The 27023-nt window shown below is 53.8% G+C and overlaps 6 protein-coding genes across 6 annotated transcripts; 2 read left to right on the forward strand and 4 right to left on the reverse strand.

Moving 5' to 3' along the window:
• Nucleotides 1–2817: 2817 nt before the first annotated feature.
• On the reverse strand, nt 2818–8248 carry CTRU02_213942 (rRNA biogenesis protein; the record flags this gene model as incomplete). Its single annotated transcript, XM_036724498.1, has 3 exons — nt 2818–3351; nt 3403–7773; nt 7829–8248. 3 exons carry the CDS (start codon nt 8246–8248, stop codon nt 2818–2820), a joined length of 5325 nt encoding a protein of 1774 aa, XP_036583616.1.
• A 561-nt stretch (nt 8249–8809) lies between these two features.
• On the forward strand, nt 8810–11630 carry CTRU02_213943 (uncharacterized protein; the record flags this gene model as incomplete). Its single annotated transcript, XM_070206157.1, has 3 exons — nt 8810–10820; nt 10873–11152; nt 11207–11630. The coding sequence occupies 3 exons, from the start codon at nt 8810–8812 to the stop codon at nt 11628–11630; spliced, it is 2715 nt and encodes a 904-aa protein (XP_070060189.1).
• An 885-nt stretch (nt 11631–12515) lies between these two features.
• Nucleotides 12516–14249, reverse strand: CTRU02_213944 (insulinase; the record flags this gene model as incomplete). The annotated part of the gene is made up of 1 exon (XM_036724499.1): nt 12516–14249. One exon carries the CDS (start codon nt 14247–14249, stop codon nt 12516–12518), a length of 1734 nt encoding a protein of 577 aa, XP_036583618.1.
• An 858-nt stretch (nt 14250–15107) lies between these two features.
• On the reverse strand, nt 15108–17088 carry CTRU02_213945 (fha domain containing protein; the record flags this gene model as incomplete). Its single annotated transcript, XM_036724500.1, has 3 exons — nt 15108–15743; nt 15815–15911; nt 15980–17088. The coding sequence occupies 3 exons, from the start codon at nt 17086–17088 to the stop codon at nt 15108–15110; spliced, it is 1842 nt and encodes a 613-aa protein (XP_036583619.1).
• A 5598-nt stretch (nt 17089–22686) lies between these two features.
• CTRU02_213946 (vacuolar protein sorting-associated protein 16-like protein) lies at nt 22687–25472 on the reverse strand (the record flags this gene model as incomplete). The annotated part of the gene is made up of 4 exons (XM_036724501.1): nt 22687–22938; nt 23048–23129; nt 23242–24484; nt 24536–25472. 4 exons carry the CDS (start codon nt 25470–25472, stop codon nt 22687–22689), a joined length of 2514 nt encoding a protein of 837 aa, XP_036583620.1.
• Nucleotides 25473–26122: 650 nt separating this feature from the next.
• On the forward strand, nt 26123–26861 carry CTRU02_213947 (Autophagy protein 16; the record flags this gene model as incomplete). The annotated part of the gene is made up of 3 exons (XM_036724502.1): nt 26123–26210; nt 26259–26644; nt 26706–26861. The coding sequence occupies 3 exons, from the start codon at nt 26123–26125 to the stop codon at nt 26859–26861; spliced, it is 630 nt and encodes a 209-aa protein (XP_036583621.1).
• Nucleotides 26862–27023: the final 162 nt, after the last annotated feature.

Below are 27023 nucleotides of genomic sequence, written 5' to 3' on the forward strand. Positions count from 1 at the left end.
ACGGAAGATGAAGATGCCTTATATCATTCTGGCAAGCCGAGTTGTTGACCATCAAACACAAACATGATCTACATGTTTAGCTCACCGGTAACTAGGGTGCCCTCGGACACGAGAGAAATCCCACCTGGGGGAGGAAAAAAAGGGTCGAGATTGAACGTGCATGACTATTCCTCCGGGACAAGCCTCTTAGCTGCCCTCGTACCTGGGGCTAAGCTGACATCGGCTTTCTCAACTAGCCTGAATAGACCTCCCGGCACCAAACGAAACGGATGGCCGTTGGGGTACCATGGCAAACGTAGCCTCCAACATCTAGCGGCTTGTGCCTCACCCATTCTCGAATACGCTAAAGGAGATGGTAACCAGACAATGACACCCCGGACTTTGCGATGCCACAACGAAGGAGCAGGAAGCATATCACGCCTAGGTTGGCTTAGGTCTAGCCTCCACCAGCATCAGCAGATCTCTCTGTGTCGCCATTCGTCGGTGGTGGGCAGTGGATAGACAGACGTCTGATCAGAATAAGAGCCCCATGCGCCGACGCCGCCGCTTCTCGCTCGCTGCTACTGCAATGCAACGCACGCTAAGCCAAAATCTAACAATAGACGCACATACATAGACCTACAAGAAAAGCGTACGGTGGCCTCCTCAGGGATGAGCTGACCGTGTCCCGTCTCCCGCGCCCCGTCTTACCGTGCAGTCACCGGGGCGGCGTCCTCGTATCGTGCAACTTGGCACTTGGAAGGCGCCGCGCCAAGGACGACGGCGCGGGGATTGGACGATGATTGTTTAAGCTTCTCTGCGTTTCAAGCGCCACAAAAGGGTCCTATCAAGGAGAGAAAAAGGGGGGCGAGACGAACAGACGCCCCTTAGTTCGAACCGAACGTAAGGTGTGGCGTAGCACCGTCGACAGTCAGATAGGTGGACAAAACTCAACAACACCTGTAAAGAGACATTCGTTGCCTAGGTTGCGGTACGGTTTGTCGTCTATGCGAGCACGATGGATTTCGCATACAGACCCAAGAAGACGGTAAGGCATCGTGACTCGCGTGGCAATTGAGCTGGACAAACGTTCCCCGATGGCTCGAGTCTTCTCTTTTTTTTTTTCGATGCTTCTAGCTCGTCAGTGTGTCTGTCTCTGTCTCTCTCAGCTGCCGCTCCCGCTCCCCCTTCTTCGTTCCCAATCCTGGCGCTATTGAACGCCTCAATGCGCTGTCAAGGAATTGTTTATTTTCTTACTTTTATCTTCGTTCTGATTGGAACAGGAGGTCGACATGCAAAATCCGATGTCGATCAAGCCTAATCGATCCTGTGGAGCTCTAATGTTGGCCGGCGTGCTTCACAATCCCATGAATACGGGGGTCTCGTTCGGATTGAATGTTACTCCCGTACATATACGAGCACCCCCACATGTATATCGATCGCTATGCGTTCAATGCCCTACACATGTTACCTTACCGGTGAGTAAAGGGGACCCTAGAATTCCAGGGGTAAGGGTCGGTAGGGCAGAGACGGACGCACGAGGAAAACAGAGACACTGACCCCATCCAGCGCCTTCTTCTGTCTTGCCCTGTGCTTCTGCAGCTGTTGGTGCGACGGTAAACCACGAGGGAATGCACTCAACTTCGCAGAGTCAGTGTGCATTATGCATTGGCATTTCCTATCTTCGGACGAGCCCTCTCTCCTGCGACGCAGATACCGCTGTTGGCGGCTGAAGTTGTGTCAGAGATCAACCCCATTTAGACGCCGCTCGATCGTTCCTCAGCCGACCGGTCCATGGCGACTTTGTTTGCACGTCGATCAATCAATCAATGGGCAATGTTCATCCCGAAGGATCCGTTGAACAAGCTGAGCAACTGTAAAAAGGTTGGTCTATTATGCAAACAGGGAGCTTGTTCCTAAAAGCGGCCATGTGTTGCAAAGTTCACCGGAAAAAAAGCAAAAAAAGAAATTCGCAGAAAAGGTGAAAAAGCAAAAAACCAAACAAGAGGCTGCGGCATCAGTAAGCTGAGCGCGGTCCAAGACTGGGGGAAACAAACGTGGTGTGTGTACAAAATTAAAGCAGTGGCCTATTTTCAGGTGTGGCGCATGAAATCCAGGCGTAGCAAACTAACGGGTGGCCAGCCCTTCAGGCAATCCGGCCATAACCAGTTTGCTCACCGGTCATCATCCCAGCATTTAAGGAGGGTGTAAGCTTGGCTCACCTCAGCACCGAAGCCTGCAGTTTGGCTGCATCTTTCGTGATAGTTCCGGGTTGGTTGGCCATCAGAATACCTGCAAATATCGTAAGTTGTGATGCGAGGATGGAGCAACGCTCTCGGTAATCGAATAACTTTTGAACAAGTGCGACAAGTAGACAATTGATTATTGAGAGGCGGCCGCGTATCCCCACCGCACATGAGATATCTTTCAGTTCAAGCCGTTTTAAAGATCTCATCTCATCTTGACCACACCTTGGAACGACGCAAAGGATGCCACTTACCGATACTCGAAATGAGAATTAATATGAATCCCAGCGTCGATCTCGGGCATTCGCTGAACTTTCTCACCTAACCCAGGACGCTAGACTCTATACGGCTGCGTGAGGTGAGCTGTAAGTAGAAAAGCCCAGAGCAGACCACCTCAGAGCTATTGATTTCTTGCAGATGCACTGAATATCCCGTGTTATGCAGTTGAACTTTGATCTGATATTGACACATAAAAAAAATAAAGGCTCGGTCGAACCTGACAAACAGGGTGATTGGCTGGTCAACCCTATGCAAATTTTCATTACCTCCCAGAACTTTTCCGATTGTTTCCCCAATACAAGGCGCTCCACTCCTACTCGTCGTCCTCATCCTCCTCTGCCGTAGCTGCTGCCGCCTTCTTGGCGGCCACCCACTCCTGTGCCTTGGCCATCACCTTGTCCCGGCCCTTCGGGCTCAGCTTCTCCTCCCAGTCTGCCCAGCGCTTGAACCACTTCATGGCCTTCTTGGGCTTGAGGCCCTTCGCCTTGGTACCCCTCTCAAAGACATCCCTGATAGCTGTAGCATCCGGCTCGGCAGCTGAGAGCTCCAGATCAATGAGCTGGCCCCAGAAATCGAATCGCTTGGGCCAAGTAGCCAGGATTGTCTCGAACGTCGTACGACCACGCTCAGCATCGCCGTTGGGCGACTTGAACTCCAGAGCGGCAAATCTCGCCATCAACTGCGCGGTGTGGCGCTGCTCCAGTGCTTGTGTCGCACGTGGTAGGAGAGCGCGCGCTCTGTCGGGCTCATTCATCGTCACGTGGAGGAAGTGGGCGTAGTTCACCCACACGTCCGGTGACTTGGACTTGAACTTGTTGACCAGCGACTGGAAGACATCATCGGCTTGCTGTAGGACTGTGTTAACGAGTTTCTCGTCATCATAATGATCAAGTCTTACCTTGAGCTTTCCGGATTGGATGTAGATGCTGGCCAGGCGCTCGTGAACCTCTTGTTCGTCGTTGTACTGGCAGGCGCGCTTGAAAACTTCCTCCGTGGAAGTCTTGGTGCCATAGGCAACCTCCAAGTTGAGGTAGGCAATCCAGACGTTAAGCTTCTCGGCTTGCTCACGGATGTTGATGGTCTTGATAGCCCGCTCGGCGACCTCCCGGGCCTTGGAAAGCTCGCTAACCTTCATCTGGTGAGCCATGTACTCAATCCAGAGCTGAGACGAGTCAGGCTGACCCAACAGAAGTCGCTCGTAGTCGGTGGCAGTCTGCGGTCCGTGGGCATCGAGGTCACCGGTACGGTCAACCTGGATCTCGCCCTTCTTCTTCTTCTCCTTCTTGTCGGTCGCAGCAGACTTCGCAGCTCCGGCCGATTCATTGTCTGAATCGTCGAAAGCGTCGCCTGTCCAGTCGTACTTGCCAGCACCCAAGCCCTTGGGCTTAGCAGATGACTCATCCATATCAACGTCGCTTTCCTCCCCATCGGACTCCTCCTCGTCGTCCTCCTCATCATCAGAGCCGTCCATGTTGTCCGTTCCGCTGATGGTAAATTGAACGCCACCGTCACCCATCTCAACATCCGAGTCCTCGTCGCTGTCAAGCTCTGCGCCTCCGTCCACGTCGTCCATATCGCTATCTTCGTCAAAGTGGCTCGGCTTAAGGCTGAATGTAATACGCCTCTTCTCGTCGTCAACGGAGATAACCTTGGCCTTCACAACATCGCCCTCGTTGTAAAGCTTGCGGGCGTCGGCAACAGGCTTCTCAGCCATCTCGCTGCGATGGCACAGGCCACTGACGTTGGCTGAGTTGTCCACAACGATGAATGCGCCAAACTCTTCCACCTTGCGAACCTTGCCAGTCACGATTTGGCCCTCCTTGATGTCCTTGTACGAAACGGGCGGGGTGTAGTCATTCTCAACAACGGAAGCCTTCAGGTTGAGTTCGACCTGGTTGATGGCAGTATCAACATTGATGACACGACCCTTGACCAACTGATCAACCTGGAAACTCTCCTTCCAGTCTTTGATGTAGCGATCAGAAAGGTTGGCAATCTTCACAAGGGCAGACACGCTACCTCCCAGCTGAACGAATAGACCCTTATCGGCAACATTCTTCACAAAGCCCCTAATAATATCTCCAGACGAAAGCTGGGCCAGCGAAGTGATTTCGCGGTCAGCGACAGGTGATGTGGAACTGAGAGTACGGGAAGGACGCGTAGATAGTCTGAGTCTCTTGTTGCTCTTGTCAACCTCAACAACGGAAACCCTGATGATCTCGCCCTTGTTGAACTTAAGTGTGTTTGCCTCATCGTAATCATCGCAGAGGTCGACCACATGGACAGGACCAGAGACAGAGTCGCTAAGCTTGACCATAAGCTGACGGTCATTGACCTTGGTGACTCTTCCGGGAAGAACCATGTTCTTCTTCAGAGAATCCCATGTAACCTCGCTGGCTCCAGAAGAGGAACGAGCTGACAGATCCAAGTGGCCCTTATCGGCATCAACGGACAGGACACGGACCTTCAGGGCTGATCCGACAGGGAAGTACTTCTCAAGATTGCCAGCGTGAGACAAATCGTCCGAAACCTCCATGATGCTGATTCTTCCACGGACGGTCGGGGACAGGTTGACCCACAAACAGTTCTTTCCGTGGTTGTTGACAAAGGCGACGTGAGAGGAGCCGACCTCAACCTTGTCATAAGAAAGGAGCTCGACTTCCTTGGCCTCGAGGTCAGCTTTCTTGGCGGTGAGTTCGATTAGGGAGTGCGTTGATCTATGAGAGAAAGGTAGGAAGCGGTAGTTCTTGGAGTCGTGGATGCCAATGGCGCGGACACGGATAATCTCGTCAGGTCGAATCTTCTTCAAGGGGTTCTTGCGGTCGGTGATGTCTTCCCACTTGTCGAAAAACTGCGAAACGTCGATACGGCCTTGAATGTTGTCGGCGACCTTGACGTTCAACTGTGTGTTCTTGACGGAGGTAACCTTGGCGTTCATCACAGTACCCAATGCGACATCGTTGACGTTGCGGATCTTCTCATCGACAGAGTTCAGAGCAGCAGCAGCAGGGGCGGCCTCTGGTTCCTCAGCAGAAGCCGGAGCGACAATGATGCGGTTTTGCTCAGGGTTGGAGGAGATGATCTTGACCTCAATAGACTGGTGCTTGCGCATGCCAAAAGACTCCTTCTCTTGGTCGTCCTTGGGCAGCTTGGACTTTGGCAGAATCGCTGTCAGGTTACCACCAAACTGCACATAGACGGCATGGGGACCAATCTCTCGCACGTAAGCAGGAGCAACTGTGCCAACGGTAGCGTCATCAGAGCTTGACAAGAGTTTTCCACTCTTGCTAGCCTCGACAAAGCTGGGCTTTTGGGACAGAATGACGGCACGACGAAGCTCGTTCTTGTCAATGACAACCAAATCGGACAGAGTCTGGCCGACGTGAATGCGCTTGAGAGCGGCCTGAGTCTTGCTTGCAGACTTGTCGGTCAAGTGGCCAACGCGGAGAATGGCCTTGAGACCGCTTTCCTCCAGGTCAACGAAGACCTCATCTTCGGTCTTTTGGGAAACCTTGGCGGAGACGAGGTCTCCAACCTTGAGCGCCTTGAGAGCTGCCTGCTTGTCCAGACCGAAAGCTGAAGGGTCCTTGCAGGAAACAACCAGCTTACGCTCCTCAGGCACCACACTCAGAACGTGAACGCTGACAACCTGGCCCGCGCGGAAATGTTCCCTGGGGTCCTTAATGTAGGCTTCACTCATCTGCGACACAGGCAAAAAGCCTCTGATATCACCAAAGAACTCAAGACGAGCACCATCGGCGCTGACAGATGTAATTGTACCCAGGGTCTGCATGCCAACCTCAACATCGTCGTAGTTCTTGATAATAGCCGAATCCGAATTGACAAGCGTCTTCTTCAGAGTCAGGCGAAGCTGGTGCTTCCGCAGCCTAATGGAGAGCACTCGGGCCTTGACCTCTTGTCCCTCTCTAAACTTCTTCTCAGGGTGCTGGAGCTTGACATCGGCCAAGTGTGATTCGTGAACGTATCCAGAAATGTTTTCAGCCAACTTGACGATCAAGCCGCTAACACCGCTTCCGCCGACGATCATCTTCTCAATCTTGCCTGAGACGACCTCTCCAATGGGTACGTCCTCCAGACGGATGAAAGCCTGTTCAAGAACAGACTTCTCGAAAGAGAGAAGAAACATTCCATCAAGAGGACTGTAGCCCACAACTCTGCCGCGGTGAGTCGTGCCGACCTTGTAGGGCCCGCTAGTCTCGTACAGTGCGTCTACCTTGCCATCCTTGACACGAGAAATGTGGACAAAGCCGGACATGTTGGGAATACCGGTGTCGACGTAAAGACCGATCTCTGGCTCAACTTGGCGTACAGTACACTTCTCGACGAAAGAAGCAATAGGAAGCAGATCAAGAGGAGCCTTCGCTCTGCTGCCCTTACCCGATGCCTTGGACTGCAGGTTGGTAATGTGGGGCAACAGAGACATACCGAGCTTAGGTTCTCTCGCAGCCGGGAAATTGCAGATGATGCGTGCCTTGACACGGCCGCCAACCTTGTACTTTGCTTCGAGGTCGACACCATCGGGGCCGACGCCAGAGTGAATTAGATCAGCCGTAACAGGCAGGTGACCCAAAAGCTTGCCCTGAAGACCTCTCTTGGTCACTTCGGTGAGCAGGACATCGGCCAGAGTACCGGGCAAAAATGAGCTGATGGTGGGTGCATTTGAGGGAATGTTCGAGGTGTTGCCAAGCTTCTGGGGATCCGTGGAGAGCTGAACAACAATGCCGGTGACGCTCTTGACAGCGCAGAGGCAGACAGCACCGGGCTGAAGGCTGGCCTCGTCCATGCCTGGTCCAACCTCCTTCTTGGACAAGAAACCTTTAAGGTCTCCATCAATTCCCAGGTTCATCTCATAACCGTGGTCTTGCACGCTGGCAATGGACGCCATAAGGGTGATGTTCGCCACCACATCGTCGCCTGAAATGCCGGTGTTGGTGTCGACAGGTCGGAGAGACAGCTCAATGCGTCGCTTGGCCTTGCCGCCAGCCGAGTCGTCGGAAGTCGAGAGAACATGTGCGCGAACGTATTGTCCAACCTTGAACATCGAGTTCAGGTCAACATCGTCTGCCTCGTCCTCCGCTTCGCTTTCGTTGTCGGAGGTTTCCATAGCGCCTTCCAGTTTTGAGTTGATGGTGTCCGAGATCGCAGCAATCGAGACATGTCCAGTCAGGTTGTTCGGTAGCGCAATCGTGAGTTGGACGGGATCGATGTGGATAATCTGACCCAGGACCAGAGAGCCCTTCACCAATCGCTATTTACCCAGTTAGTTTGCACTCTTACCAGCAGAATGAACGATTTCCCCTTACCTTGAAATTCAGACCCTCAATCTTGACCGCATCCTCATCGCGGGCGGGCTTAAGATCCTTGGTCTCCTTGGCCTTACGTCTCTTCTCCTTCTTTGCCTTGCTCTTCTCGTTGACGTCGAACTCGGCCTCTTCCTTGGCAGCATCTGCCTTCGCCTCCATGGTGATCTGCTTCTGCTCAAGAGGAGTGAGGACACTGCCGCCTCCACGAGGAAACAGAGGCTCTTCATCCTTGAGAAGTCGGGACACCGCAGGCGCCTTGGGGGCGGGAGCGTCTGCTGCAAACTTCTTGTCCTTGCCGCCGTCCTGCTTGCGGTCCTTGGTGGGAGTGTCGCGTTTCGAGGGGCGTGATGACTTGGTCGACTTTGCCGACTTTGATGGAGGAGTACCCCCGGGGGCATCCTTCCTCTTGAGTGAGCTCATTTTTTCGAGTGTTCCGCCCAAAAACCAGGTGCAATTGCTTGCAACAGTCCCGGACTCGATGTTTTGGAGAGCGGATCAAGAAAAAAAAGAGTCCAGGGACCTATTCTCTTTGCGACTCCACCCCGAAATTTTCAGGCCGATAAGCGATAACGATAAGACATTGTCTTATCGGACCCAGGTGGATACATGTGGCATTGAGCCCGCCACAAACGACGGCACGCCTCGGCTCACAGACGCCCACCGGATGCAGCCCAGTCCAGGCCAGACCACCTTATCTAATCAGAAGGATGTACAGGTAGGCGTGGGCAGTCCAGGGTCATTTGGAGGGGTTGGCCACCCGCCAGCCAGGTAGTGTAATTAGTGCTCGCAGCCAGATCCTAGCCAAACACGGCCACACGCCGCTTCTCCAGGCAACCTACTCAACAAACAATAATTACAGGGCTGTTGTTATTATCCTTCTCCCAACCCCAAATGACGAATTCTTAAAACGAACATGTGGCAGATTGACTTCGACACTGCCAACCTGAACTTCATTCACGACTAAGCTGCCCTCCCCGCGTCATGTCTCCTCGAAAACGCCAGCGACCTAACCCTTCTGAGTCGAGCTCCTCTAACCCACCAGCGGCAATTGCCCCTGCGACAGCAACGTCGGCTACGTCACAGGTCACAGCCGTCTCAGAACCCGTCAACCGGCCAGCGCGAGCGATGCCTCTGTCGAGGGATAGGAGCGGCAGCGAAACCAAAAACATTCCCCAAAACACACAAAAACAGGTAGTTAAAGATTCCTCTTTTTTTTTCGTTTGTTACATGTATAGATGCAGGCCTCTAAACAAGATGGCGCAGGTCCGCAAAGCCAGAAGTTGGTACGGCTCTTGGCCGCGCACCCCCAAATCTTCTGCCTCAACGCAACTTGCACGAGAAACGATATTCGGAGGCACCCTGAAGCCGTCTAGTACACCTGATTTCCGACGATTCGAGTCGAAAAGAAGCATCGATTCCGCCAGTTTTGACGGGCCGGCAGACTCGTCGGCGTCACTACCCCAGATTCCGGAGAACGGGGCAACGACAGGGGAGGACACCACAATAAGCAACACAGATAGTGATACCACGAAGGGGCCGGCATCGGTTGCGAATGATACTGCACAACCAGAGACTCCTGCAAAAGTCGACGATACAGTGAAGGCTACCGAAGAATCACATGTTACACAGCGACCGGTGACGGCATCGAGTTGGTTTGGCTGGTTAGGACGCTCCCCGGCAACAGAAACGGAGACACAAACCACAGCGCCGGCCGAAGAACCACCCAAAGAGGCAGAACCTCCGAAAGAACCCGAGGTTGAACAGTCACCACCCGAGGAACCATCAGCAACAGCGGCCCCAGAGCAGCCTGTCGCGACCGTGCCAGCGCCGACGACATCGTGGTTTGGGTTTTGGTCCTCCAGTACCCCTGCAACCCAGGCACCCACAGCGACCGATACCGCCAAGCCGGCAGACGACCCCAAGGTAACGAGCACAATGGCGCCGCCTGCGAAAGATCCAGAGGACGTGGTGATGGAGGACGCCCCAGCGCCTAAACAAGATGCTCCCCCGAAACAACCGTCGGCCGGCTCTACTTGGGCATTTTGGTCTAGAGATACACGCCCGAAGACAGAGGGGTCAAAGACACCAACCACTCAACCGGAATCCGGCGAGTTAGCAGTCATTGGTCAAGGCTCAGAGGCGCATCCTGAGCGAACGACTGAGATGAATGTAGACCAAAGCCAACAACATGGTTCTGTCAAGGACGGCAAGAACGGCAAGGCTTCAAAGGATGCAAAGTCAGTCAAGGGCGCCAAGCCGGGAACCGCATCGGCGCCGTCAACATTTGGGAGGAAATCCAAGAGAGTCCGCCCCCAGTCCATGGACATTGATGTGCAGTCCAGGCCTGAGACGCCTAATCGACCAGAGTCGGCAGCGTCTTCAAGAGCTTCCATCACCGAACCCGTCCAGAAAGAGCCGCCTCTAAAACCTGGAACACCAAAGAGTACCACCCAAGAGACTCCAACGAAGTCGACACCATCAAACCTACTGCTCCCTTCATTTGGAAGCACATATCGCATGAAGGATAACCCATCCATCATCAAACAAATCACCTCGCTACTACTGCGAAACCAACAGCCTCCCGCCAATCATGTTTACAGAGTAAAGGAGACACCAAAAGTTCGGAAAGCACTAGCCATCGGAGTCCATGGTCTGTTTCCAGCCTCATATCTTCGCCCGATGGTTGGTCAACCCACGGGAACGTCGCTGCGTTTTGCAAGTCTATGCGCCGAAGCGATCGGGCGATGGGCAGACGCCCACGGCTGTTCCGATTGTGAGATTGAAAAGATTGCACTGGAAGGCGAGGGTCGGATTGGAGACAGGGTGGACAACCTTTGGAAGCTCCTTCTTAACTGGATTGAGCAGATCCGAAACGCAGATCTTATCATACTGGCGTGCCACTCGCAAGGTGTGCCAGTTGGCGTGATGTTGCTGGCAAAGCTGATCGATCTGGGTATCATCACTAACGCGAAGATCGGAGTCTGTGCCATGGGTAAGTTTATCAAATTCGTTGTTTTGGAGAGATTGGGACTGACGACCACCAGCCGGAGTTTCACTCGGGCCATTCCCTGACTACAAGTCCAGCATGGGCATTCTGATGGGGTCTGCTAACGAGCTATGGGAATTCTCTAATCCTGACAGCGATATTTCGAAGAGATACGAGAATGCTCTCAAGGAGGTTCTCCACTACGGCGTCAGAATCACATACATCGGCAGCATCGACGACCAACTGGTCCCTATGGAATCTGCAATCTATTCCCCTGCCTCTCACCCTTACATTTACCGCGCCGTTTTTATTGATGGCCGAATCCACGCTCCCGACTTGTAAGCAGCCCCCTCTCTTACGTTCACGCCCCGCCCATCTAACAATGGTCATAGCATCGCCCATCTAGTCGGCTTCGCCCTCAAGCTCCGCAACCTGGGCGTCTCCGATCACGGCCTCGTACGAGAACTCTCCACCCCGCTCGCGGGCAGCCTTTACTCGGGAGAAGGTCACTCCCGACTTTACTACGACGACCAAGTCTACGACCTCGCCGTCACTCACGCTCTTGAGACCGCCGACGTTAAGCCTAACATCCCTGCCGTTGTTGCCCACCGCCGCGACGTAGCCTCCTCCCTCGCGAACCCGAACCCGTATCATCTACCATGGATCATGAGGGGACTGCTCGAGGAGGACTATGTTCGTACCGAGCTTTCGTCCGAGACGGAAGAGCTACTCCGCCAGTTTGACGACTGGAAGCCTATCACAAAGGCATTGAAGGATGTGAAGTACCGGCTTGAGGCTATCAGATCAAAGCTTTGACGAACGAAGGCATCAGACACAGAGCCACTGGGGGAAGACTACCCGTATTATGCGCAAGCATTACCTTATTTTCTTTTCCTTTCTCTACGGATAATCATATTGGAGTAATCGGGCATCATCAAGGGGGTAGGATGTTTTTTCGAGGCAAACCGCGGAGTTTTTTTTTAGTTTTTTCTTCTGTGGTCTTTGGGAAGTAACATCTAGATTTTTACACGGGAGAGCGTATGACAAATGGTGTTCACGCACCGTAACCAGACGAACAGATACAATATACCAGACTTTTCTTTTTTTTTTTTATTCACATTTTTGTTTAAATTACAAGACACGAAAGTGATTTCAGCACCCTTTGTCATATATGAATTACCAAGTTGAAGGCAAACACCACTATCAGGCATGGAACTTAGAATTAAAAGATGAAGTTTGGATTTTCTTCCATGATATTTCTACAGATTTATTTTTATGGTCCTTTTTTTTTTCTCCCCTTTTTTTTGACTTTGCAAGCGATACAGATCGTATACTCAGACTTGCAACAAGTAAAAGTAAAGAAGAAGAAAAAAAAAAAAAGAGCTGTTCAAGGTATTCTTTTGCCTCAAAAGTGCCAACCATTAATTTTACACGAGTTGTTTTTTGTTGTGCCGTCTTTGACGTGACGACATGTATATGGTACAAATGGCCCACGCATCCCCCCTTTCTTTCGCCATCTCTATGTCTCTCCGGTCGTTCTCCTTCCCCCTTCTCCCCTTGCCTTCTTTTCACTGTCGTCTAGATGAACGTCATAAAAAGCATCTAGCGCGCAAACGTACCAAATCTTCTAGGCTACGCCAGAGGCAATGCAGGTAACGCAAAAAATGCATCATGTGCTTTTTCTCAGGATGGAGCTCTCGTTTACCTGCGTCCCAACTGCCAATCATAAATCGTGTTCTGGATCGTCTCCCACTCGAGGGTATGCGTGCTGATGCCGTGCGCCTGCGCCTCCTGCAACACGACGGTCGGGGCGCCGCTGCCCTTGCCCTTGTTCTCGACCATGCCGCCAACGACGATGCGCGCGACGCGGCGGAGGTCCTCGACGGTGAGCTCCTCTATACGACGGCACATGTCCGTGACGGGGATCTTGTGGCCATGGACCTGTACCTGGCGGCCGAGGTCCTCGAGCTCGACCATGCGGCTCTCGAGGTTCATGAGCAGGCTCGAGCGGAGCTGGTTCTTGGCGCGGTTAACTTCGCCCGTCTTGAGCGCCGAGAAGCCTGTATCGAGCGTGAGGGCGCGGAGCTCGCGGCACATGACGTCCAACATGCTGGCCGTGCGGCCGGGGATGCAGCTGGCGGAGATTCCGAAGAGGCCGGAATCGGTGTATGAGTGGTTGAAGGCGACGCAAGACTCGACCCAGCCATGCTGGTTGAGAACGTTGGTGTAGAGGCGAGAATACATGCCCTTTCCGGGGCCACCGGCAGAGAAGGATCCACCGCCACCGAGGAGGGTTTGCAGAGTGGCGAGGGCGTAGATGTCCTCTGAGGAGATGGGCAGACCCTCGAAGGCAAGGTGAATGTGGGTGAAGTTGGGCATGTTGGGGTTCAGAGAAGGTGGCTGAGGAGGGAGTGAGAGGAAGCCGCCGGTGTAGTGCGCCGGGGAGTTGAGATCGTAGGTGAGCGAAGAAGTGCCGTTTTGGACGCCGGCGTTGTTTGGCGCTGAGGTGGAGATGTTCTTGAAGAAGGGGACTTTGGACAAGAGTTTCGATGGCTGCTGGACGGGAGATGAAGAGCCGGAGGAGACGGACGATGCATCGCTGGATTCTGAGGCCTGGGAGCTGATGTCTGTCTCAGACCCCGTTCTCGAGAGTGTCGGCGCCGAAGCCTTCATATCGCCAAAGTAGTGCTCCGCCAACTTCACTGCCTCATTGTGCTCAACACCTGCAAACGCAACAACGATGCGCTCAGGGCGGTAGAACATATCCCTATACCGCAGAATCGTCTCCCGCGAAATGCTTCCCAATCTATCTTCGGGGCACAATAGAGGGTTGCCCAGTGTATTGTCCTTGAACGCAGCAGTGTGCACGAGCTCCGGCAGGATCAGCTCGGGCTTGCTCCAGATCTCTTTAATCTCGTACTCAGCGGTGCCAAGCTGCTCCGCAACCTCGTCTTCTGTCAACTTCGGGTCGCGGATTGTCTCGGCCAGCAAAGCGATTGTCGTCGGCACAGCGCCGTTGAAGGTAGCCGCCTGGTACATCATGCTTTCTCTTGAGCTTGCACACTGGATGTTTCCTCCCAGCGCCTCGACCTGCTCGATCATGTCGTCTGCGCTTCGACTGTTGGTGGACTTGAAGGCGAGCCGGTCCATGATATGACTAACTCCCCTGAGTCCTGCATCCTCATATCTTGATCCGGCATCAACGTAAACGCCTACGCCAGAAAACGACCCGGGAAGCGCTTCTGAAGCGACACGCAGGCCGTTAGGAAGCGTCGTGATCGCGTCAAGGTCGGTAGGTTCTTTGGGGATAGGGTCGATGATGGTTGCGAGGGTACGGCGGGACTGGGTTGAGGGGCGGAGCGAGGCGGTCGTGAGCCGGGAGGGTGCGGCAGCGGCGGCGCGCCGCGGGAGGCGCGTCGCTAATGTTCGAAGCATCGTAGTATTTGGCTTGTGTGCGATCGGACCAGCAACCAGGGGCGTTAGGTTGAGATGGATCCTGGTGGTGGTGGTGGTGGGTTTGCGCGATGGCAAAGACTTGGGAAAAGTTCGCTGCCCTCGGAAAGTTGGTTCGCTGCCAATTCTGGTTGCTCCTTATCAGCTCTTATCGCTCTCGGAAATATCGGGGGCCCATGCTGCCGTGTAGGCCAATCAGGTAACGAAGCAATGCATGCGGCAGGAAGACGTCATCCGGACCCTTAGTCCTCGCGTAAGGTGAGAGGACGATCGCACATGGGAGAATGAGGCTCAGGACCACGAGGATGAAATATATGAACCATAATGCAGTTGCAGAAATTCATCCAAGAGCAAGAAGAAGAAATTGACGGTGAAGTTAGACAAGCTTTTATGCGCTTCTAATCTTCCTCGCACGCTACTTCAGGACGGCTCAGACATCAATGCTGCAGCCCAACAAGCGATGAGATATTTGGTAGAGCTCTCAAAACTACTATTCTGTCGCTACTATGTATTACCATGATGCTAAGCTTGACTTTATTCAATATAAGAGCTCCAATTGTCATGTAAAAGCTCTTGTCACAGCTGAAATCGACGATGCTAGGCCTCCCAATTGTCCCATTTCCTTTAACCAGTAATCATAGATCAACATTGTTCTGTTTCAATGTAACAAGCAGAGTGCGCTACACAATGCAATATAACGCCTGACACCACCCCGCGCGTCGCTCATGCAACCCATCTCTTCCTAGACTCCGTTGGTAAAGCCGTTTCAGTATCCGATGACATCAAACTTGACCTCCGCTTCCGACGGCTCTCGATAACCCCGACAAGCCGAGTCCGGTTCTACCGGTCGACGTCCATCTCTGCAGCCTCGTCAAGGCTCCTCATGCCGTTGGAAGCTTCGGCCGCACGGCGGCCAGCACTTCCGTCAAAGACCCATGGCCCTGCATCGTTACGCGGGGTGATAGGACCCTCCGTGCCATTGACCAAGTGGTTGCCAATGGGAGAAGGGGTGCGAGTATCACGCCCGCTTCGCTGAACAGCCGCTTGCGACGATCCTACAGCGGGAATCGGAACGGGTTCGGTAGTGGTGTTGGGGGCGACCGTTTGCGGTGGAGGCATTTCTGCCATAGTACGCGCCCGATCAAGGGCTACGGTAAAATCCATGGCATCCGGCTCCGTGCCAATTTCTGGCAGCTGCGGCCGTGAAGTCTCGGCAGAAATGGGAGCAGGCACAGATGGGGCTTCGGTCGGAGCCGCTGCTGCCTTGTCCTTAACCTCCTCCTTGTGTTCTGGCTCCTCATCCTCGTCCATTTGTTCCCATTCCTCAGCAGGGTCCTCAATATCCGCCTCAAGATCGGCAGCCATGCGGCAGTTGGGGCAGACGAAAATAGGGTACTGTGGGGAATTCAAGAGCGAACGAATACACTTGAAGTGCCAGGTATGCGAACAAGGCGCCACGAACAGGCACTGGCATGGCTAAAAAAAATTGTTAGTTCTCACGTTGGCACGCGATGTGGAGATCCAGTGCATGCCAGGCGGCTACTTACCGCGATCGAGTTGAGACATATGGAACAGTCCTGTGTTGATGAAGAATTTGCCGAGTTGGCCGATGTCATATTGCGCAGTCTCTTGTGCGTCGCCATGCTACCATCACGTCAGTATCAGTAGTTCGATTTGATAAAGGAAGGAAAAAAAAAATTGAGTGTGCATACTTGAACGTGTTGAGCTTGTTTTGCCAGCCTCGGTTAAGCTCAAGCCGCATCTTCACGCAGCGGAAGATCATCTCTTCGCCGCCCTTGAAATCGATGCCTAATTGCACGATGTCGCCATCGTTGATAGGAAATGGCTTCGATTCGGTGCCAGGAGGGCTGAGACGGATGTGATTGAGAAAGGTACCGGAAGAACTCTTGACATCCTTGATGTACCATTTTCCATCGTCATACCAGAATTCGCAATGGCGGCGACTGACAACCTTACTCTTGAAACCAACGGGGGCAGCAGAGGGAGTGTTGTTGGGCACGTTGGGCTGATTGTCACGCTCCGAGTAGCGACCAACGCGGATGATCTCGCTACCACTGGGCAAAGTTCTTGAGACGGGAGGAAACGTCAAACTGGGTCGGGTGGCGCGCGGGTCGTAGTAGGCGGAGAAACGGATCGACGGTAAGTTGTCGGGCACAGGAGATGGAGCGGCAGGGGCGACATCGCCGGTCGTTGAGGCACGTGCTCTCGTCATGTTCGGGGATTCGGTGTTGACTTGAGGCTGCGATGGCTGCTCAGCGTGGTGGACTGCTTGGCTGCTGCTACTGCTGCTGCTGCTGCTTGCGGCGACGGCGTCGTCCACAATGGACGAGAGCGCATTCACTGGCGGCGGACGCTCGAAGGCGGGGGATGAAGGCGTTGTGGAAGGCTCGTTCGCGACCGAAGCTGACGATGCGGGCTCTTGCAGCGAAGCAACAAGGGAGAGTGGGTTCAGACTGGAGTCTGTGTCGGCACGACGAGGGGTTGAAGTGGGCGAATAGCTAAGTGAGCGCTGCAGGCTCTGGGTGGGACGAGTGGTGCCGTTCCGGGTTTGACTTTGGGTTTGACTTTGGGTCTGAGAGTTGGAGTTGTGATGAAAGTGAGAGTGGGCGTGGGAATTCGAGGTTGGAGAACTGGAACCCTGGCTGCTGTGCTCCCTAGAAAGTAGGTGAGTTTGGGTGTAGTTGCGGAGATAACTTAGGCCTCGCAGGCGACTGGACCGCGTTGAGGGCGAGGCGGGATTAGTGACAGACGTTGGCACGGGGCCCACGGTTGGTGGCGATGAGACTGGTTGTGTAAACATTTGCGCCTAGAGGGGGGTAAAGAAGTGGGCGGGCGGTCTTGGTTTTGGTCCTTGTCGAAGGAGTAGTGCCAGTAATCAGTGGTGGCACAGGACTGAAAATGGTAGGTAAGCAGACCAGCTGGTTGGTAGTGTTGCAATGGTGCCGACTCGACTCGTGGGTTTCGGGGTGGGCTGGCTGACTAGTTGACTGAATCACTGAGCGCAGCAGGTGAGCGGGCTGGTCTAAGAATGACCACTTCTTGGGGAATGGTATCGCAGAGTCCTTTGATTTGCGTTCGGGACTTTTTTCCTTTCTTTTTCGGGACCCGGATATGGTAGACAGTAGAGGTTGTATCAAAAGGAGGTAAAAAAAAAAAGAAAAGAAACAAGATCAAGGGCAAATGGTGACGAAAGGGGGAGAGAGAGAGGGGCGGCAGCGAGGTGGTAGTAGTCGAGGTTCGAGACAGCTGCTTGGAATGTCACGGATGTACCCAGAAGCAAGGTAGGCACCTTATTTTGCAAGTTTACGGCGCAGGGTAACAAGGCCGAGGGCGAGACGAGAGGTTGGACGAAGGGACGAAGAGGAATCGTCGAAGAGATGGGAGGGAGGGAGGTCCGAGGACTTTAGATACTGGTGGTGACAGACGATGGGACAATATTATGGACCAAGAGAAGGGCAACAGATGGACTGTCGGGGTTGGAAAACTGGGGAAAGGCGGATTTTTAGTCGGACTGGCCACCGCAGGCCTTTTGAGGTAGTGGTGCTGTTTACGCTGCGTGTTTGTGGTTGTGGTTGCGGTGTTAGGGGGGGTGCAGAGCTGAACCTGAGGATAGGTGGTAGGCAGGTGGAAGTGAAGGGTGCTGGATGTCTGTGGTGCTGGCTGGATTGGGGAAGGGGCTAGTAGGTATTTCGGTTGGTGGCCAAGAAAGATGGGCTTCCGGTTTTTTTTTTTTTTTTACAGTGCCTGTCGCTGTACGTAGCAGTCGTCAGTGTCAATCCAGGTTTGGTCAAGTGCGTAGGGGAAGGGCCCGGGCAGCAGGACAGCCTAGGCGCACAGCGGTGCCAAGTTGCCGTACTAGTAGGCTTCTACCTAATCAGTAGGGGAGAAAGGTAGGACCAAAGGTAGTACCTATGCAAAGTGTTGTAGGGGGGTACTTGTTGGGTAGTGCGTACAAAGTACTCCGTACCTTTTTTCAATGACCACCTTCAGGGCACTTGTAGGTAATGCACGTAGGAAGAGGGTGTGTGTGTTTGGTACTTGGCAGGGCAACAGGCTTGTCGTCCTCAAGGAGACGTTCTATCAGAGGATAAAAGAGAGTGGCAGGGGAGCAACAGTAAATACGGAATTTCTGCTTTTCTCAATCACTCTTACGGTGGCCGTCGTCGTCGATGCAGCAGGGGCCTGGACAAGAGTGACCAGAACACGAGTGACCCAGGTTGGGTCCAGCCCAGTCGGTCAGGTTTTCTTTGGCGCGCGTGCCACTATTTTGCCTGCTGGAGAGGGGGCGTTTATGGAGATAATGACGACGTTCGGATCAAGCAAGAGACACAACAAGGACCAAAAGTGTGCCAGTCCCGTAGGGGTCGAGCCGGGTTTGGATTGTTGCTGCAGGGAAGCCCAGGGGAGGACCCCTTGAAGGGCCACTTTCTTTGCCTTGAGTTAGCCCCGTAAGAGAGGCCGGGCTAGGTTGAATTGGATTCAATGGACAGGGGGGCAGGACTGCATCGATGCTGGGATTGGACGCCAACGGCGGGGAGGGGACTGGCGCGGTGCTTTTTTTTTTTTTTTTTTTTTTTGGTGCTGCAGGAGGGTGAGTGATGGACTCTGGTGCTGTTGGTGAGGAGACACAGTGACCGAGGGCGATGTCAATGAGTGAGGGTTAGTAATGATGTTGTTGCTGTAGTTCAACGATGCCTGGCCGGTGATCCTTTGTCTCTTCACGCGACGATCACTGACGAAAGTCCGAGCCGAGGACCCTGGAACCAAATGTCTGAGGGTCCATGGCAGCTATAGTGACATACATGTACGTAGTACGTATCGATAATTGCGCATGCATCTAAAAGTGCCGCTGCCATCATTCTGTACAGAATATTAGAAAAAAGAAGCAACGGGAACAGCTGGGCGGCGCGGGACGCAGGGCATGACCCGGTCATATGCATCAAAGGTCTCAGTCTCAGCCAGCTCCAGGAGGCTGGGAAACAAAATAATAAAAATAAAAATAAAATAAAACAAAAAGACAAAAAGCTCCCTATCTCTCTACGGAGGAATCGTGCCGCAAGCGGTAGCAGGTCCGAAGGGGAGACAAATTAAGGTGACCAAGGTATCCTCACCTTGGTAAGTGTCAGTGAGGTGTTTATTATGTTGCCACCACGGATGCGCCGAGCAGGCATCGGACCTTTACCGGTCGTGTCGGGGGAGGGATCACGGAATGATCTCGGATCTGGCAGGGCAGGACCGAGAGATATATGCAGTACAAGCACCTTCCAACTCAAATTGGCTCTGAAAGTTTGAAGTTTAGACCTTTCATTCTCTCTGCTGTAGATATGATTGATGGTAACGCACGGGTCGGTGACATTCGACGAGGAAACCCCCCCCCCCCCCCCCCCCCGATGCCCTCTGCACCACCATCATCCGATCCTCGGTAATGGCACAATCTGGAAAGCACGATGTGGAAAATACGATGACTGACTGCAAAGAGTGGCAAGTCCCCAACTCACTCTGCCATGTTCCGTCCTTAGTCATCCCTTGAGGCAGGTACATACCAGCCAATATTGTCGGGTATGCACTTCCTAGTTCAAAACAAAAATCATCCGTGTGGTTAATTAAGGTGTTTGTGGAAGGCGGCAGAAGGCAGGCCACTTTCCTCCAAATGCCGCACATAGAGAAGAAGAAAAAGACACCCCCTTGGTTGTAATATGCGCTTGTTCTGGATCTCATCAGATGCAGGAATCAGCAGAGAGGCTGAGGATTCAATTCTTATCGATCCACTTGACCGTTATTTCCGGCTTTCCCGCCGTCCATCTCCACCGTCACACATCGACGAACAAGATCCCATCGTCAGCTCATTGTCAACTTCTCCTGAACCCACTGCCGTTCACTTACCCCCCCCCCCCCCCCCCCCCCCCCCGCTGTCAATGGCGGGAGTGATTTGACATGCAGCCGACCAGTATCACAGGCCGGTTCGCTGGATCTTCACCTGCATGACCGTGGACCATGGTGACCTTTAGCGGGACTCCCGTGGACGGTTTACAACCTCTCACAGCTCTCTGCAAATACCGGTCTGGCCTGTCCTCGTGAGACATGCTGCCCTGAAGAGTGAGGCCCTCCCACTTCAGGCACTCACGCGAGGGAACTAATCCCTCAAGGGGGGTTCGCGCTAACATAGTTGCCAGCTTAGCGTCCATTCAGCGCCTCAGCACCCTGCTAGCCTCCCTTAATGAGATGCCAGGCCGACCCATCGCCCAGGCCGTCTAGACCAGAGTCAGTCCTCTCTCACGGCGTACTTCGCCTGACAAGTCGAATCTTAATTCTGCGTGGCCGAAGCTACAAAAGACGTTTAGGAGTCAATACATGTGCGTGAAGAGGCAGACCTACGGCCTTCTGGGAGCTTCTGTAACTGTACGCCTAGAATCGTTGCCCTGGCCTTGAGGCACTGATCATTCGTCTCAACTACCGTTGGGCAAACCGTACCTAGCACAAGAGCAGATCGATGTACGGTTACAGTCTGCCTGTTTCAAGGACCAGGGAATCAAGTTGACATCTCTTCGCCTTCATCATGACTCGCCCGGCCCGCACTCCGCTCTTCCCCCGATGCACACTCGGCTTCCCTCGACGGTCTGCTGCAGAGGAAAAGTACAGCAAACTCTAAAGCATATCCTTACGGTCTTGCTTCCCAGCCTCTCACCGACATACAGGGCCATCTTGGCAAAACAGGACCACATTGAACAAAGTATTTCTAGAAGACGTGGAGTTGGTTGAAACACGGCTGTAATCCCGGCAGAGCCAACTTGCTCTCCCCAACAGGCGGGGAATACTCGCTTTCCGCCTCGCCTTGCCTCGCCACTGTCCTGTGTCGCCACATTCAAGCACGCCGCCAAGACCTTTCAAGATCGTATCTTTATGCGCCCTCCGATTGTTCTCCGTGGCCGCGCCCACGATCGACCCTGCTGTGGACACGTCCGTCCGCATTTCAGACCACCTTTCTTTGTGAGGAGATATCTATGAGGAGATTCTTCCGGAATGATTACCCCCTTCCGCGTCCCCATATACCTCGTCCAATCTCCCCTTGCCCAATGCATCCTCACAAGATTCAGATACAGATCCACCGGCGTTCCAGCGGCCTGGTTGAGGACCCCGCCCTCTCTTCACTCAGTTGAGCCTGCCAAAACCGACACGCTGACGGGTGAGCTCTTGAATCCGGAAGAACTAGCACGCGAATCGATGAACTCACGACGCCGCAGCCGGTCGTCCTGCAATGCTAACCCAAGCTGGGTTTGATCTCCAGTCTTATTATGATAGATCCTCTTTACTTTGCTGCTAGAGTGTCACAAACACGAACCTTCTCCTCGGTGCGCCAGCCGCAAGCATCCAGAGAAAGCATATCTGCCAAAAGGATGAACTTGCTTCCGCACATTTGACCTCATGCTTTTGCCGTCTCGAACAAACGTGTTCAGAGCTCCGCCAGCGTTACACACAAACCGGACCATCAACTCCATCTAAGGGGGCCGTCCCCAGAAAGCTACCTGATTCGTGACGTTCTCCCGTCTGTCCCGTCCTGGGTCCAACCCGGGGCGCTCTGCAATGCTCACCGTCTGAGGATCTGTACTCCCTTTTCCAAGTGGCCTGATGTTCTGAGCGCCAAACGTGCCAAAGGGGACTTGCCCATCTTGGATGAGCGATCTACCAGGCATTTTGCCCATGTGCTGCAGCGCAGAATGCCCGCTTCAAAACGATCCACTACGCTAGCTCCGCGAGTCTGGTCTTGAGGACCCATGTCCCGTGGCACGCACACGTGTGGCCCTTCACGCGACCTCCAATCACTCATTTCACCCTTCAAGGGCTACGGCAGGTCGTCTAATTGAGCCGCAAACAGTAACACAACCGGCACGTATCTTGACGACATGCATACAGAACTGCACATTCCAACTCTAATAAGTCCAACTGACTCTGCAGTCGCACCCAAGGCACCGAGTCTTTGGACACGCCTGAAGGTTTTTCTTTGGCATAATGTTCACAAAAACCTAGGCGGGAACCATCACGATGTCCTTACTATTAGGCACCGCTGACTGGTCCACGGGTAATCCTAGTCATCGCCTCACCAACCCAGCTTACCCCAGATTGCCCCCACCGCCTCAATGCAACCAACATCCTTTAACAGCACTGCTCCCTTCGCAAAGTGCGCCGCATCGTCACGTTAATTCTATGAGATTACGTATGTATATTGAGATTAGCACCCGTGCCTTTATCGGGCTTAATCTCCGTCATTTGACCGCCTTTCGAGAATAGAGCAAATAAATAAAAAGTAAACGCACTACTGTATGGCCTGCTTCATCCGATCTCGTTCGACACCAACTTCACTCTTCTCGAAACCTCTTCTAAGGACTATTTTTTTTTCACGCTATTTCTTGAACACGGAAGCTCCGAGCCTCTCAATCTCCCGCCCTTCCTGCGTTCCCCGCCCGGCCGCCTCGACAAGCCTGCCCCACGCCTCAGCATCCTTGAGCTTGACCGCTTCTTCAGCAGCCTTGACGCGCATCCCGCACTTTTCGTACATGGTGATGGTCGTGCCGGGTTCCAGACCGGTGCATTTAGGTACAAAGACAGCCGCCAGACGCGGGTTACCCGCTTGTAGCGTAAGGTTAAAGAATGGCTGCCGCGGCAACAACGTTAGTATACTTGGGAACAGTGCGCATTATGGAAACGAGAAGAACAATGTGTCATGCACACAAAATACAAGAAAAAGGAAAAAAAAAACTCACCTCCCATCCAATTGGGCTTTTCCTCGTCTTCGCGAGCTCTTCAATCTCTGCCCAATCGCGTTTCGCGACAAGTGCGCGGAGCCTATATAGATGGAGCAAAGTTAGCCAGTATTCCAGACATGTCGTGATAAGCCTTGATGAAGAAAAAGGGGGGAGGGGCGTTGACAGGGGGTGTGTAAAGCAGAATATCTGACCTGATCCACCAAGCAACCTTTTCCGGTACCTTGAACTCGCTCTGGATATTCTTCGCGCGCTTGTGATAACCCAGACGGATGAGCTTGAACATGGTCTCGTTAACGCTGAGCCCCGTGAACGTATCCGTCAGGTCCCGGTCGAAGGCTTCTTGCATCTTGAGCAGCGTCTGGGCTTCTTTCAGGGCGTGTACTTCAAACGACGCCTCCCGCGAATCCGAGAGCAGCTTCGCTGCGAGAGCGAGCTTATCCGATGCAGTCCGTGCGTCTGGTTGACGCAGGGCCTCGCGGAGGAAGACGCTTGCGCCGTCGACTCTGCGGTCGTCCTGGTAGTATAGATCCTTGAGAAGTGCGTTGTCGTTTTCCCGGGCGGCGGACGCCTCGACCAGCGCCGTGGCGGTCGGCCGGGCGTTGATGACTCTGAAGAAGGCGGCGAGCGGTAGCTTCTTCTTGAGCTGGAGGAGGACGTTGTACATGAGGTCGGTATCGCCGCTCTCGATCGCCTTGTCGAGGGCGAGCTCGTCCTCCTCCATGCTGAGGAGAAGCGGGACCTGTCTGCCGCCGCGCGGCTCGTGGTTGAGCAGTTCGGTGGCGAGACGGCTCCGGCCCTCATCGTATGCGGCACGGGCAATCTCCTCAAAGGAGATGCCAGGCTTGCCCGAAAGACGCTCGACGACGAGCCGGCAGATGGTATCGTCGTCCTCCGCTCCCGAGCGGACTTTTGCCGAGGCCCAGTGGACGTATATCCGGTCTGTGGGCAGTTTCAGATATCCTGCAATCTTGAGTGCGAGGAGGTACTCGTGGCGGTTAATGAGTCTCTTAATCAGACCCTCGGGAGTGAGACGCTGGTACTGTTCGTACGATAACGGGAGTCCAATCTCGAAAAACCTGACGGCGTTCAACACTCGTAGAATCTCGCACATGTCGACAAAGTCGTCGCTGTTGTAGATGTCCAGCACGGACTTGCCGAATGAGGCAGCCTTGAGGAGCTGCTTCTGCCAGTGCACGCTGAATTCCCTGCCGGCGGCGTTGACGCACGTGTCGACGGCCTCCGTCAGGTTGGCCCGGATGAGCTGGATGTAGTCGTCCGCCTTTGGGGACTGCAGCTCCAGCTGGCCGACGGCGTCGAGCAGAATGGACGCAGGAGACGACTCGGCCCGCGTACCAAAGACCTCTTCGGTTGCGCTGGGGACACGCTCGAGAAAGTCGCAGACGTCGTTTGTTATGAGCCTTGCACCATCGTGTTCTACGACACGTTAGAATCTTTATATGCTGGGGTTGCAGGGGAAATTTTTACCTGATATAACGTGAACGCGGCCGTCGTAAAAGAATTCGGCAGAAGCGTTGTCCGCTCCGATAATGTGCACCTCGTCTTCCCACGCAATCAACGCGTCGGAGCCACACCACTCAACATACTTTGGCGGAATCTTGGACTCTGAATCGTGCTCGATGAGACGCTCTTGGAAGTCGCTTGCGATGACGTGGGCCTTGCCCGTCTTCGTATACAGAGCGATGAGTTTGCCATCAGGAGACACACTGATGTGGCTGAAAGGTCCAATGTCGAGGAACCTGTCCTCGCACTCCGCAGCGTCGACGACAAATATCGTCTCCCCGATGCTCAACAACACCTCTACTGACCTCGAGAGCGTGTGGTCGGGAGACACGACGGCCCAGCTGTGAATCTCGCCCAGCCCCTCTGGCGCCTGCGCAAGCAACCTCGGCCTCGGCTCCGCGTAGCTCGTCACGGAAATGAGCGCATTACTGGCGAGCAGGGCCACCATGCCCGACTCGTAAAACCGACATCCCACAACGCCGAAGTCGTCCGCTCCGTTGCCCAGTGAGAACTGCGTGAAGTCGCCTTGCAGGTCATAAACCCTCACCGTTCCGTCTGCCGTAACAACGAGCAGCTTCTCCTCGCCGCCCGCCACCGACGCCCAACCTAGACCCTTGATGGAGCCTGATGGCTGCTCCCACGGGATGCTGCGCAGAAGCTTGCCGGCGTACGAGTAAATATCAATGCTTGGTTTTGAGGTGGATGGCTTGTTGGCGCGGTAAGCCTGGATCTTGGTGTCATCCCTAAAGAGGGCGAGTGCGCCAGCATAAGGGGCGCCCGCAACGATGTGGTTGTCGAGGTCGAGGTCCTGGTCAAAGACCTCGGTGTAGAGCTGGATCTTGCGGTACCACTTGTCACCGACGCTCTCCCATCCGGCTGAGGGATGAGACACTTCCATCATGTCATCTTCTCATTGCCAGGATTGCAGTCTTTGCTATTCGATTTCCTCTTGAGAATAATCCCCCGCGCTGTGAGGATTAAATAAAAGTGCTGAATTCGACGTTGACCGAAACTGAAAAATGCCGATGAGATTCGAGTGTCTTGTCGTTGAGAGTTCAAGCGAATGGAAGCTCCCGGAGCTGTGTCGCTAAAGCTCAAGGTACCTTACCTGCCTGGCACCGACTGGAGCTTGCGCCACGAATCAAACGCGGTGAGCCTCATTGCGGAGAGGTAATGGGCCGGGTAATCTCCGGCGCCATGGTGCTGCGTCATTACACCCCACCAACGACAAACCCCGATAAGACAAGCCTACTAGTGTAAGCAATGGAGACCCCCTCCCCTAACCGTAGCAGCCTGTCCCATCAACCCCAAGTTTGGGCCGCTCTGGGAACAGGTCTGGCGTCTGGAATGCAGCGCAACTCATGCACTAAGCCGGCCCATTACCCGTATGCTTGAGCAGAGGTGATTCACCCCCCATCACTCAGATTTTCCTCGATTTACGCGAGTGGAATTCTGCGACTTAGGGTACTTTTTGGTCGCATTTAAGCCAATGCGACTGACTCCATCTTGCACCATCTTCGTTCCCATCGACTCCAAAGACCATCGTCAGCCATGCCTTCTGATTGGCGTTCTGAGTATCTAGCCTCATTCAGAGAGCAAGAGAAGAACAACCCTGTTAATCTGGAGATTGTTCAGCTCTGTATGTTGATACCCCTCCATCCCTTACGTCCTCCCTTGGCTCCGAAATTATCACAGTATGCTGACCATCTCCCTCTCTTCAAACACACAGGCTCCCAGCTCTCCGACCGCGTCGCAGCCCTCGAGGCCGAAAAAGAACTCCTCAAGTCCAAGATCGAGCCTAACGCGGCGCCGAGAGGTAGAGAGACGTCAATAGATACCATTAGTACCGATCCCAACTTCAACCAGCTGCAACTCAACCTCGCCGAAGCGTTGCGGTCGAACGGGACGCTCCAGACTCGAGCGAAAACGGCGGAAGAAGAAGTGCAGGCCTTGCGGAAGAAGGCAAGGGAGGATGCGAGGCAAATCAAGCACCTCACAGCCGAGAAGACTGCTATAGCGACGAAACTGCAAGACAGAGAACACGAGCTTCGAGAGAAGCGGAAACTTGTCGAGGTAACATCGCATCGTTTCTTTACGAGGCGGCACGAAAGGTTAGCTGACCCCTCCGCGACAGAATGTCCAGGACGAAATGATCACATTAAACCTGCAAATGGCCATGGCCGAGAAGGAGAGAGACAAGGTCAAGAAAGAGAACAAGGAGCTCGTCGACCGCTGGATGAAGAGAATGGCACAAGAGGCCGAGGCCATGAACCTCGCAAACGAGCGCTGATGATGCGGTCTATTCATCTCCATGTGCAGATTGCGCCAAATCCCCCTGCCATAAGACCCGCGCTTCTCCGATGCTCTCAGCTCCTCTGCTCTGCTCTCGCTCTATGGGAGTATCAAAATTCTACAGGTAACGAACCGAACGCTATTTCCTCACCCTATGCCA

This window comes from Colletotrichum truncatum (assembly GCF_014235925.2).
Source record: "Colletotrichum truncatum strain CMES1059 chromosome Unknown Contig_0010, whole genome shotgun sequence".
Classification (NCBI taxonomy): Eukaryota; Fungi; Ascomycota; class Sordariomycetes; order Glomerellales; family Glomerellaceae; genus Colletotrichum; species Colletotrichum truncatum.